The sequence below is a fragment of the Crocuta crocuta genome, unplaced genomic scaffold (genome assembly GCF_008692635.1).
Source record: "Crocuta crocuta isolate KB4526 unplaced genomic scaffold, BGI_CrCroc_1.0 scaffold2311, whole genome shotgun sequence".
Lineage (NCBI taxonomy): Eukaryota > Metazoa > Chordata > Mammalia > Carnivora > Hyaenidae > Crocuta > Crocuta crocuta.
In genome coordinates this window covers 41,337-54,458 of record NW_027528653.1, presented here as the reverse complement: position 1 = coordinate 54,458, position 13,122 = coordinate 41,337, and the positions used below count along the sequence as shown (strand labels likewise).

Sequence of the window (13,122 nt, the reverse complement as noted above, 5' to 3'; positions counted from 1 at the left end):
GACAATTAAACTTTTATGTGTAATGGAAAAAATCCTAGAAAACCAGATTAAAACTTAAAACTAGAAATTGTCAAAGACAAGATAGTGCCTGCAAACAAAGAAAACTGAGAGGTTTGCCAACAAGCAACTTACCAAGGTAAAAAATATATTCAGAAAAGAGAAAACCTGAAAAACAGTAATTGCAATAGAAGCAATGGCTGAACATAAAGATACAGACCACCAAAAACTGTGTTTAAAAGTGTCAAAGCCAAACACGATATATATAAAAGAAAAAATTTTAAGTGACAAGTCCAAGGTCAGAAAACTCTAAGATAAACACAAAAAACTTCACNTGGCAAGTGAAACCAAAGTACAAATGAACCACGGGACTTCATCAGAATAAAAAGCATCTGCCCAGTGAAGGAAACCATCAACAAAACAGACAATCTTACTGAATGGGGGAAGATATCTGTAACTGATACAGCCAGTAAGTGCTTAGTATCCAAAATCTCTGAATAAATCAACAGCAAAAACCTAAAGAGTACAATAAAAAATAAAAATCCTGAATAGACATTTCTCCAAAGAAGACAACAATGCCCAACAGACGCATGAAAAGGTACTCAACATCTCTTGAGATTATCATCAATCACCATTAGAAAATTACAGATCAAAACTCCAATGAGATACCACCTTACACCTGTATACTATGACTAAAATAAAGAAGTTACAAAATGAGTAAGTCTTAAAAAGGACATAGAGAAAAAGGAACCCTTGCAGACAACTGGTAGTTAATATGAACTGTTAAAAACACCGTGGAAAACTGTATGGAGGCTCCTTAAAAAATTAAAAATGGAAATATGTGATTCAACAATTCCAGTACTGGATGTTTACCCACAGGATACAAAACTACTAATTTAAGAAGATATATGTATTTCTATATTTATTATATATACAATAGCCAAATTACTATTTGGGACATCACTATATAGATGAATAACAATGTGGTTTAAAAATACATGATAGAGGGGCGCCTGGGTGGCTTAGTCGGTTAAGCGTCCGACTTTCGCTTAGGTCATGATCTCNGTTACTCAGTCACAAAAAGGATGAAATCTTGTCATCTGTGATAACATGTATGGACCCACAGGATGTTAAATGCAACAAATGAGAGGCAAATACATATGATTTCACATACATGTGGAAAAGTAAAGTAAAATAAACAGAAATAGACTCAAATACAGAGAATAAAGTGGTTGTTCCCAGGAAAAAGGGCTGTAAAAAGACATGCAAAATAAATCCACAGAAGTAAGAGTTCTAAATTTCATTAAAAAATACATTACAGGATGAAAAGCACAGCACATTAAATATAGTAAAGAATATTATGGGGGTGCCTGGGTGGCTCAGTCGGTTAAGTGTTAACTTCAGCTCAGGTCATGGTCTCAGCATTTATGAATCTGAGCCTCATATCGGGTTTTGTGCTGACCAGAGCTCTAACACAGGGCTCAAACTCAGAAACCATGAAATCATGACCTGAGTTGAAGCTAGATGTTTAACTGACTGAGCCACCTGGGTGCCCCAAAAGACCATCTCTTTAGTAAATGGTGCTGGGAGAACTGGATAGCAAATATGTGGAAGAGTCTTTCTTACACCATATACAAAAATAAATTCAAAATGGTTGAAAGGCCTAAATGGGGGTAGGAAACCATCAAAATCCTACATAAGAAAACAGGAAGCAACCACTTTGACCTTAGCCACAGTGACTTCTTACTCCACACTTCACTGGGGGCAAGGAAAACAAAAGCAAAAATGAACTACTGAGACCTCATCAAGATAAAAAGTTTCTGTACATCAAAGGAAACAACTAACCAAACTAAGACACAATGACAGAATGGGAGAAAATATTTGCAAATGACATTATCAGATAAAGGCTTAGAATCCAAAACCTGTAAAAAAAAACCTTCCCTAACTCAACACACACAAAACCCTGTAAAGAAATGGGCAAAAGACAGGAATAGACACTAAAGAAGACATAGAGATGAAAACCAGACACATGGAAAGATGCCCAACATCCCTCACCCCCAGGAAAACACTGATCTAAACCACAATGAGATACCACCTGAAACCTGTCAGATTGGCTAAAATTAAAAAATCAGGCAACAATAGTTGGTGGTGAGGATGTGGATAAAGAGGAACCCTTTTGCACTACTGGTGAGAGTGGAAACTGGTGCAGCCACTCTGGAAAACAGTAAGGGGATTCCTCAGAAAACTGAAAATAGGACTACTCTACAAACCAGCAACTTCACACTAGGAATTTATCCAAAGGATACAAAAATAAGTCAGAGAAAGACAGAAATCATGATTCCACTCAAATGTGGAATTCAAGAAATTAAACAGATGAAAACAGAGAAAGAAAGGAAAAGTAAGATAAAACCAGAGTGGGAGGCAAACCAGAAGAGTCTTAAATACAAAAATAAACTGAGGGTTGGTGTAAAGGGATGTAGGTTATGGAGGGGTGTGGGTTAAATAGGTGATGGGCATTAAGGAAGCATTTTTCCAGAGGAAAATTGGGTGTCATATATAAGAGGTAAGTCACTGGGTTCTACTCCTGAAGCCAAGATTACAATGTAGGTTAATTAACCTGAATATTAATTTAAAAATAAATTAAAAAGAAATGTTAGATGCTTTGCTAAGCCAGCCACATGCACCTCAAACAGATATTTTAAGATGTCAGTTTTTACAAATTTCATCTACAGATTCAAAGCATCCACATAAATTCCCAGCATTACTTTTATGAATGTTGACAAAGAGATTCTTAAAATTATGTTGAAAAATAAAACACCCAAAATAGCCACCACAATATCGCAAGGAAAGAACAAACTAGAGAACTGCAGTACTTGATTTCAAGATTTAGCATAAAGCTACTTTAATCAAAGCATCAAGGAATGGATAAATTGATTAAGAGAATAAATTATAGAGCTGAGAAACAGATTCACACAAATCAGTCAACAGCTATTTGATAAAGGAGGAAAAGCGTTATTGTAATTGAGAAGAGTAACTCTTTTCAATTAATATGCTGGAAAAGCTAGACATCCACATCAAGAAAAAAAACTGAACCTTGTCAATGATCTTATACACTCCATACAACAAAACTGAAAGTGGATCACTGACCTAAATGTAAAATGGGAAAATAGGAAACTATGATTAACATTGGGGAAAATCTAGATACCTCAGCCATAGTGGAGATTTTTTCAAATATAACTAGTAAGGCATGATCATGAAAGAATTGAAATGCAGGACTTTCACTAAAATTAAAAACTTTTGCTCGGTGAAATACACTGTCAGAAGATGGGAAGAAAAGCAGAAATTGGGAGATATTTGTAAGAGTCATGTGTGACTTAAGGCCATTAAACAATATACAGAAGGGGAAAAAAAGCACTTAAACCCAACATAAGAAAATAATCCAACTGATATATGGTCAAAGATCTGAATACATACTTCACAAAGTTAACATACATATGGCATGCAATGATGCTCCAAAATGCCTTAGAGAATTATAAAACTAAAAAATGAGGTACTACCATATCCCTATTAGAGTTACTTAAGTCTTAAACTATGAAGGCCTTTAAAAGCAATTGTTCCCCTAAAATCTGTACGTTTTAAGTTAATACACAATCTGATGGTATCTAGATAAGAGCCCTTTTAGAAATGATTGGGTTATCCTTCAAGTAAGGAATTAATGCCCTTATAAAAAAGACCCCATAGAGTTCCCTCATGTCTCCTGCCATTTGATGACAGTGAGAATACAGCTGACTATGAATCAAGAGGACTTTCAGTATATATACAAATCTGCCAGTGCCTTGATCTTGAATTTCTAGCTTCCAGAACTGTGAGAAAGAAATTCCTATTGTTTATAAACAATCCAGTGTATGGTACTTTGTTTACACTCCCCAAATTAAGAGCCCTTTTAATATCAAATGCCAAGAAAAGCTAGCATGAAAAGTCTCAGTCACTGCAGGTCAGAATGCAAAATGGTATGAATACTTTGTAAACTTGTTATCAGCAATCACGCTTTAGGTTTTCAATCAAAGACACTGAACACAAGTCCACACAAACTGAATATAAATATTTATATTAAGCTTAGTTCATAATTGCAAAAATCCAAGAAGTCCTTCCATAAATGAAAGGATAACTAAATTGTGGTTAATTAAAACTATGGACTATGATTCAGTGATGAAAAAGAAAATGTTTATCATGTCAAGGAAAGACATGGAAGATGTAAAATGGAAACTGCAAATGAAAGAAGCCATTCTAAAAGGGTTACATACTGATTTCAGCTATATGACTGATGGAAAAGGCAACAATATAAAATATATATATGTTAGTGAGGGACAAATGACTCTTTATTTTGGTTTGGGTAATGATCTCACAGCTGTAGGATAAAGACCTGGAAAGTCTGCTCTGGAGTCTCTGTCTCTCACTTTCTCTCTGCTCCTCTCATGCTAGTGCTCTGTCTCTCAAAATAAATACTTAAAAAAATGTAAGTTACTGAACAAGTTCAGGGGAATGAAGTAAGAATAAACAGATGGGAGTAGAGGGTATGTTTAGGATGGTTAATCTATTTTGTATCATACTATAAAAGTGGNTCAGCACAGAGCCCGAAGCGGGGCTCGAACCCACGAACCGCGAGATCATGACCTAAGCGAAAGTCGGACGCTTAACCGACTAAGCCACCCAGGTGCCCCTGTAAACAATTTTCTTAACATTAATAATAGTGTATTAACAATAACATATCAGGGGCACCTGGGTGGCTTAGTTGGGCAAGTGTCTGACTTTGGTTCAGGTCATGATCTCATAGTATGTGGGTCAGAGGCCTGTGTTGGGCTCTATGCTGACAGCTCAGAGCCTACAGCCTGCTTCAGATTCTGTCTGTCTCTCTCTCTCAAAAATAAACATTAAAAAAAAATAATAAAAACCTTATCATCTGTAATTATCATGCCACACAAAACTTAAAGATAATTTTTAAATATTTTTTGCACCATTTTCCATAAACCTAGAAGTGCTCTCCAATATAGTCTTTTTTTTTTTGAAGTTTTATTTATTTTGAGAGAGACAGCACGTGAGCAAGTGGGTTAGGGGCAGAAAGAGAAGGAGAGAGAGAATCCCAACCAGGCTCTGTGCTGAAAACACACGAGCCCCAATGTAGGGGCCTGAATTCACAAACCAGGAGCTCATGACCTGAGCCCAAATCAAAAGTCATAGATGCTTAACCCCCTGGGTAACCATCCCTGTAATATAGTCTTTCAACTGATACATTTCTAAAATACTTAATACTCTCACATAATTATGAATCATTTAAAATTAATTTACATATGTAAAAAGTCACTAAATTTTATTTCTTCTTCTCAAAATATACTTAAGTCAAAGAAAAATTATTTAAGAGCAAACAAAACAGCTAATCTTTTACCTGAGTGGAGTTAGTCAGCTGTTTTCTCCATGGCTCTTCTGTGCTGCTGGTCAGGTTTGTGCAGGTATGAGGTAGAATGAGTGTGTTTTGCTGCAGGTAAGGCACATTTCCATTACTTCCACTTCCTGTTACGTAAGTATTGCCTACCAAAATAGTGTCTGTACTCCCTAGTGATTTTGATAAGCCAAAAGGAGCAGAGCCTCCAGCAAATGGTCGATTGGACAAAGGGTTTTCAAAACAAGCAAAGCGAACTTCAGGCTGAGAGACACTAGATTCTCTAGGCAGAGTAGAATGTGGTTGCTGGCTACAGATAAAGTTTGTAGGCAGTGATGAATTAGCTATTGGCCCATTAGGAATTCCAGTAGTTTGTCCTGTCTGTCCCATCTTCAAAAACAAGAAAGAAAGCCTGCTTATGTGACTTTGAAAATGTGTATCAATACATCCCTAGTATTATTATACTATTTAATTTCTTTATGTTAAGAAACATACATTTTAAAATTGAAACAAGGGTAAAGCAAAAACTTTTCATTATTTACTTAAAGAAAATCCTTTATTTAGTATTATAAAGGAAAAGAAAGCATTTAAAATTATGATTAGTCAGTCATTTATAGGCCTTATTTTATATCATGAATAGGGTATTTCAAATTTCTACTCTTCCATTTATGTCAAATCCATGGTATCAAGCAACCCTTAAAACATCTCCACATAAACATGGATACTTTGATTCTAAAATAATAAAACTAAGCCCACAGAGTACACCTGAAATAACATGCATAAGTGTATAATATGGGCAGTTTGGTTCTATATTAAATCATGGTTATTAAAAAATCAAAATGTACCCACTGGTAGTATTTAAGGATCACATACATAAATTCTATTGAATTCATGTAGAAAGTAGAAATCAGGATTAATATACTCTCAAATGATATTGTAGTCAAGAAAAATATTTAGCATGATCATAAATAGTAGGATAAAAATAATATACATACTTGCTGCATTACGACAAACTGATGTTCCAACTGTTCCAACATCAGTTTCTGTGCTGCATTCAAACTATCTCTATTTGCACGCAGCTGTTCCAAGTGCTAGAAAAACAAAAAGAATACAAAGTTAATCTTAAGAAATACAAGCCTATCAGGCAACCTGTCACTGAAAACACTATAAAGTCAGTATAAAACTTTGTGTAGACAAATATAGTGATTTCTCAGCTCAAGTAATCAATTCTAAAATGCAATCCTCTAGAAATCTAAGAAAAGAAGATTTAAAAACAAAAATTCATCAGAAGAAGGTTATTTTTGTGTTAAAAAATATACTACGTGGAGAAGAAATTAGAGTCTTCATAGTGAAAGCTATTTAAACTATTTTGCTATTTAGAATAACAAAAATGTGGTAAACAAGTCAAAAGTGCTTACAAGCAACACTGTTTGTAACAACAGACACAACCTTTAAAGTCCTATAACCGGAATCTGGTTAAAGAATGGGTGGCCTCCATATAGTCTTAAAGAATATGATTTTATACCCATATGAAACAAAAATAAAAATAAGGAATACATAAACATGAAAAGGTTTTGAAGATCCATATATAAAAGAAACAAACACCAAGATTCTGAATATATATACACAGTACTTACATTGTTTTAAAATTTGTATGTTTTTAAATTTAATTTTGAGAGGCAGAGACACACAGAACATGAGCAGGCTCCAGGCTCTGAGGTGAGCTCCACATGGGACTTGAACCCACAAATCATGAGATCATGACCTGAGCCAAAGCTGGACTCTCAACCGACTGAGCCACCCAGGTACCCCTACCTACATTTGTTTAAAAAAAAAACAAAAAAACAAACAAACAACTAATCTATGAGACAAGTACATATTCTTGTAGATGTACAATATATCTCTAATGAAAAAAAATGCAAAGGAAACAATATTAAGAGGCTAGAGTAGTGAACCAGAACAAGCCTTTAACCTATATACCCTGTATCTTTCCATAACTTTCATTTTAACCCTATGAATATACTACTTCTTAAAGAAAAATGTTAAAATGAATTATGATTTGTTACTTTAGAAAATGTGAGCTAATTGTACTTATGTACTAATTAATTTGGTTTACTGCACTTAATTTTTAGAATTAATGCTAACAAAACTTAAAGCTTATTACCACTTGCTTTAAAATAGAAGAGAAAAATCTTTAAAAAGAAAATTTTAACCCACAACTATATGGGCAATTAATCTATAACAAAGAAGNTCTTCAACAGATGGTGCTGGGAAACCGGGAGAACAATATGCCAAATAATGAATCTGGACCACTTTCTTAAACTACACACAAAAATAAACTCAAAATGGATGAAAGACTAAAGTGTAACACTGAAAACCATAACAATCTTAGAAGAGAGTACAGGAAATAACCCTTTGACATAAGTTATAGCAACTTCTTACTATATGTTTCTTATAAGTCAAGAAATGAAAAGCAGAACTCAATCACTGCAACCTCATCGCTGCATAGGACTAAATGGCAACATACAGAATGGGAAGAGATACTGGCATACGACATAGGCAAAAAAAAGGCTAGGTCCAAAATATATAAAGAATTGATGTAACTCGACACCCTCAAAACTATTAATCCAATTAAAAACGGGCAAGAGACACGAACAGACATTTCTTCAACGAAGACACTCGGATGACCAACACACACATGAAAAGATCATCATTCATCATCAGGGAGGTGCAAATCGAAACTATACCTCACACCTGTGAGACTGACTAAAGCCAACAATACAAGAAAACAAGTACTGGGGAGGATGTAGACAAAAAGGAACCTTTTTGCGCTACTGGTGGGAATGTAAACTGGTCCAGCCACTCTGGAGAGCAGTATGGAGGTTACTTAAAAACCTGAAAATAGAACTATCCTATGGTCCCGGAACTGCACTAGTATCTATCCAAAAAGTACAAAAATACAGAGTCAAAGGGGGCACATACACCCTGCTATTTATTTATTTACAAGAGCCAAATTATGGAAAGGGTCCAAAATTCCATCGACTGATGAAAAAGAAGATGAGAAGGTAAATACCATATGGTTTCACTCCTAGGTGGAATTTAAGAAACAAAACAAATGAACAAAAGGGGAAAATAGACACAGAGAGACAAATTAAGAAACAGACTCTTAATTATACAGAAGTGGTTACCAGTTGGGGAATGTGTTAAATAGATGACAGATTAAAAGTACAGTTGTGATCAAGATAAGGTACTGTTTGGAACTGATGAATTACTATATTGTATACCTGAAACTATTATTAAGTGGTAGAGTAACTAATTGTAATTTAACAAAAGAAGAAATTTCATACCTGTAATTTCTGTGGTGTCAAATACAATGAATGAACTTGCTGTGGTACTGGAGTATGTGAAACAGTTCTATTCCAGTTCTCAGAACTATTCTGAGGAAAATTTATTTTGTAAAATTAAAGAATATTTTGTTAAATTCACACACTAACTGTTATGAAAAGTGAGACACAAAGGACTAAGAATTGGAGCATTTACAAACACATAGGACTTACTTATTTGAATTATTTAAAAAATAACTTAATATGCACAATCAATTTAGAAGCTTACTAATTTGAAACATACACTGATTCTTCAACTCCAGAAGCTAAGAAGCCTCTCATCTAAATCTTGTGTCAAACAGCTAACAAAGTGTCCATTGTATACAACACTCAACTTACTTCAATGTAAGCAGAAAGTGGTAACATTAAGTGTCATATAACCAAAGAACCATTAACTGTCATAAAAACCAATGAAATGAGTTAAACTATTGATGAAGTTATCCCTAAATTCTATGTCTGAATGATGCTTACAAATCTGGATTAGAAAATACTGTTTACCTAACAGCAAAAACAAGTGAAAAACTTCATTCCCTCATGTAGATAGGTGAAAATACATGAAAGGCAAAATTTCATAAGACACAGATCTTCATTTTTTATTGGGATTTTCTATTTCTCTAAATGTATATATACCTTTGCTGGACTAGATGCTCTTTTCTTCTTGGCAGGGCTGGATGAGCCATCTACTTGGCTAGAAGTAATCATATGTACTGGCAAGGACTGCTGTGAAAGTGGTATTTGACTGAGGCCTAATACAGGTTCAGTATTTGGATGATGAGCTTTGTAAGCCTAAGATCACAGAAGTAAGACAAAAGTATGGTTCCATATATTCTTAATTCATTCCTTCAAAATATAAAAATTACAAGATGCATACTTTCAAAGCTATGTGGACATCATGGACTGCAATTAATGAAAATCAAATTGAATGAATCATTAATGGAGGAATGTGTACCTTCTTTTGAAGAACCTTTATTTTATTAAATACACCACTGTATGTAAAAACCCTCTGAAATTATGAGAACATATAAAGGTTTTAAATTGGTACCCCAAGTTTTTTTCAACATCAGAGGTAATCCCTGCACCCAATTTGGGTCTTGAACTCATGGCCCCAAGAGTTGCATGCCCTTCTGACTGAGCCAGCCAGGTGCCCAAAGTTATTTTTATTTTGATCTAAAATCCCTCACCATTAAATTAGAATATATATTTTTAAAAAAGTCAATCCTGCACTTAGTAATATAAGTTTGAATAANGTTATCATATGGAAAATTGTTTTAAAGAAAGCTGCTTCAAATTTTTACCTGTAAAAATTTAATTCTTCCCGCAAGTGCAGAGGGATTACTACAACTTTTGCTTCTGGTTGCATTTAAGTAGCATTTAATGGCATCCTGAGGTTGGTTGCAGGATTCATAGAGAGTACCAAGGTCCATCCAGGCTGCTGCATGCCCATGATCCAATTGTACGGCACAAATATAGGCCTGTAAAGCATCCATAGGTTGATTTTGTTGCTGTTAGAGTACACTGAAAAGAGAAAGAAAAAGTTGTCTGAAACAAAAAGAATACTAATACGTATTATACTGTATGTATTTCAATGAAGTCATGTATATATTAAAATATTACTGATATTATATATAGAATTCTTACCCTATTGAACACCATGTATCTGCACTTGCTTCTGATTTATCAATAGATTGCCTATAAGATATAAAGGCATCCTGAACTTTCCCAATACTTGAATAGCACCTGAGAGGGGAGGGGGAAAAAAAATCCAGACAATTCCATTAATACTGATTAATTCATTTGCTAAAAAAAAGGACTACATATATCAAAAGAAATTAAGTCCAAATGAGCGAACATATTTCTGTGAATGTGTGTGCAGATGCATATATATAATTATAATGTACATTATAATTAACCATTCAATAAACTATACAAGCATGCTGCATTAATGAACAATACTGAAATAACTAAAGGCCATATTNTCATTAGGTACTAGAGGAGATGTAATGGTTTCTAAAGCTTATTCAGTATAATATAAAAGGCAAATTAATGCGAAAAAGAATAAAGTATTGGTTTGAGAAAGGATAAAGGAGCTTTTATAAAAGATGGTGATTTAGAGGATTAGTGAATATCTCTGTAATGCTCAGTAAAGTTCAGAACCTTAAAGAGTCAGAAATCTTAATTTGGATTTCATCCATATGAAAGAGAAATTTATGAAACTGGATGCATCATATAAGCAGTTGGGAAAAATAAAATTGAAGAATCACTAAAATGTATGAAGTGGTTCAGTCAGTTGAGCATCCGACTTCGGCTCTGGTCATGATCTCATGGTTCGTGGGTTCGTCCCCCGTGTCAGATCTGTGCTGACAGCTACCTCAGGGCCTGGAGCCTGCTTCAGATTCTCTGTCTCCCTTTCTCTCTGACCCTCCCCGGTTCATGCTGTCTCTCTCTCTCTCAGAAATAAAAAAAACATTAAAAAATTAAAAAAAAAAAAAAAAAAGGACAACTAAAATGTGATTTGAGAAATAGAAGAAACACCAGTAAAAGAGGCAGAGGTAGCAATTTCAGGGAATATATGAACCAATGTTGGATGGAAAATTAAAAAGAGCAGTAACTGCAAACAGGGACAGACACTACAGAAGCACAAAAATATTTTTTAATAAAACTGAATTTCAGATTATCAAATGCATTTGCCTAAATGCTAGGAGAAATCAGAAGTATTTTCTGAAAGCTGCATTTTCATATTCCATTTTTAAAAGTCAAAAAGGAATGTCAGTGTGCCCAAGAACTAGTTCTGAGTCTCATCACCAAGAACTTTTCCCCTAATACAACTTGCTTAGGTTCCTTTAAGGTAGGCTGACATAAGATAAGTACCACCAAGTAAATGAGTTCCAGCTCTTTTTGTGACACTAAATACCCTTAAGGAAAACAAGTCTCTGGATTCATTTCCTGCAAGTGTAAATTGAGAGGATAAATGAAGTTGACTTCCTGATCATCTGAACTCTTAACAGTTGTTACTACAAGCGACTATTAACAGAATCACTTACCATTGTGAATATAACTGTATTAACATATTTCCATATCACTTTATATACACACTCCAAAAACAAGCAACACAGCCTTGAATACAGAGGAAATTAAAATCTCCAATACGAGTATAATCAAATCCCTATGAATCTTACTAACAATGAGATAAATCCTCATTCAGAGCTTTAATAAATTTTAAATATAAATTTGACAAATTTAATTTTCTGTAATAATAAAGCCAATTAAAAATAATAAGTGAGAGCAAATAAGCAACTTACAGAAAAAAAATTAAATAGACTAAAAAAAATTACTGTCTAAAATGATAATCCAAAACCCCAAAAAGGTTAATATCTTCTATCTGAGAAATCAAGAAAATATTCTGTACATTCAGATAATCTTATCCAAAAAAGTTAAAAAGAAAGCACATGCTGCGGTTCCTGGGTGACTCAGCTGGTTAAGAAATCTGACTTCGGCTCATGTCACGATCTCATGTTTGTGAGTTCAAACCCTGGATCCAGGTCTGACATGTCAGAGCCTGGAGCCTACGTCACATTCTGAGTCTCCCTCTCTCTCTCCCCCTCTATCTCTGCCCCACCCCACTCACGCTCTGTCTCTGTCTCTCTCTCAAAAATAAATAAATGTTAATATATTTTTTAGTAAAACATAAAAAACTAAAGTACATGCCAATATTTTAAAGTTAACAATGGATACAGCCCTCTGTGGAATCCTGCTCTCAAGAAGAAGGAAAAGTATGTCATTATTTAAATAGTATTTTAAACATGTTATTATATCCTGTTTATATAAATCTGTGATTAAGAATAAAAATTCTTTTTTTACTTTTAAAATGTTTTTTAATTAATTTTTGAGAGACAGAGTGTGAGAGGAGGAGGGGCAGAGAGAGAGACAGAATCTGAAGCAGTATCCAGGCTCCAGGCTGTAAGCACAGAGTCTGACGCAGGGCTTGAATCTACAAACCGTGAGATCGTGACCTGAGCTAAAATCAGAAGCTTAACTAATTGAGCCAACCAGGCACCCCATTGTATTAAATATTAAAAAGATCAACACAGGGGCTCACGCTGGCTCAGTTGGTTAAGCATCCAACTCTTGATATTGGCTCAGATCATTATCTCACATTTCATGGGATCAAGCCCTACAATGGGCATGGCAGTGACAGCCTGGAGCTTGCTTGGTATTCACTGTTTCTACAACTCTCCCATTTGTGAATATGAGAGAGCATGCATTCTCCCAGTCTCAAAATAAACATTAAAAAGACAAACGAGTTTT

At 34.5% G+C, this 13,122-nt stretch overlaps 1 protein-coding gene across 1 annotated transcript in view; it reads right to left on the bottom strand.

The window, feature by feature from the left end:
• The window catches only part of LOC144224329 (lysine-specific demethylase 6A-like), a gene marked incomplete at its 3' end in the record, with an annotated part of 67,621 nt that overhangs the window by 15,837 nt on the left and 38,662 nt on the right, over nucleotides 1-13,122 (bottom strand). The window contains 6 exon segments of the mRNA XM_077755254.1: nucleotides 5,441-5,824; nucleotides 6,430-6,525; nucleotides 8,782-8,871; nucleotides 9,448-9,603; nucleotides 10,110-10,332; nucleotides 10,456-10,554. Of these exon segments, the coding sequence (XP_077611380.1) occupies nucleotides 5,441-5,824; nucleotides 6,430-6,525; nucleotides 8,782-8,871; nucleotides 9,448-9,603; nucleotides 10,110-10,332; nucleotides 10,456-10,554 (1,048 nt within the window).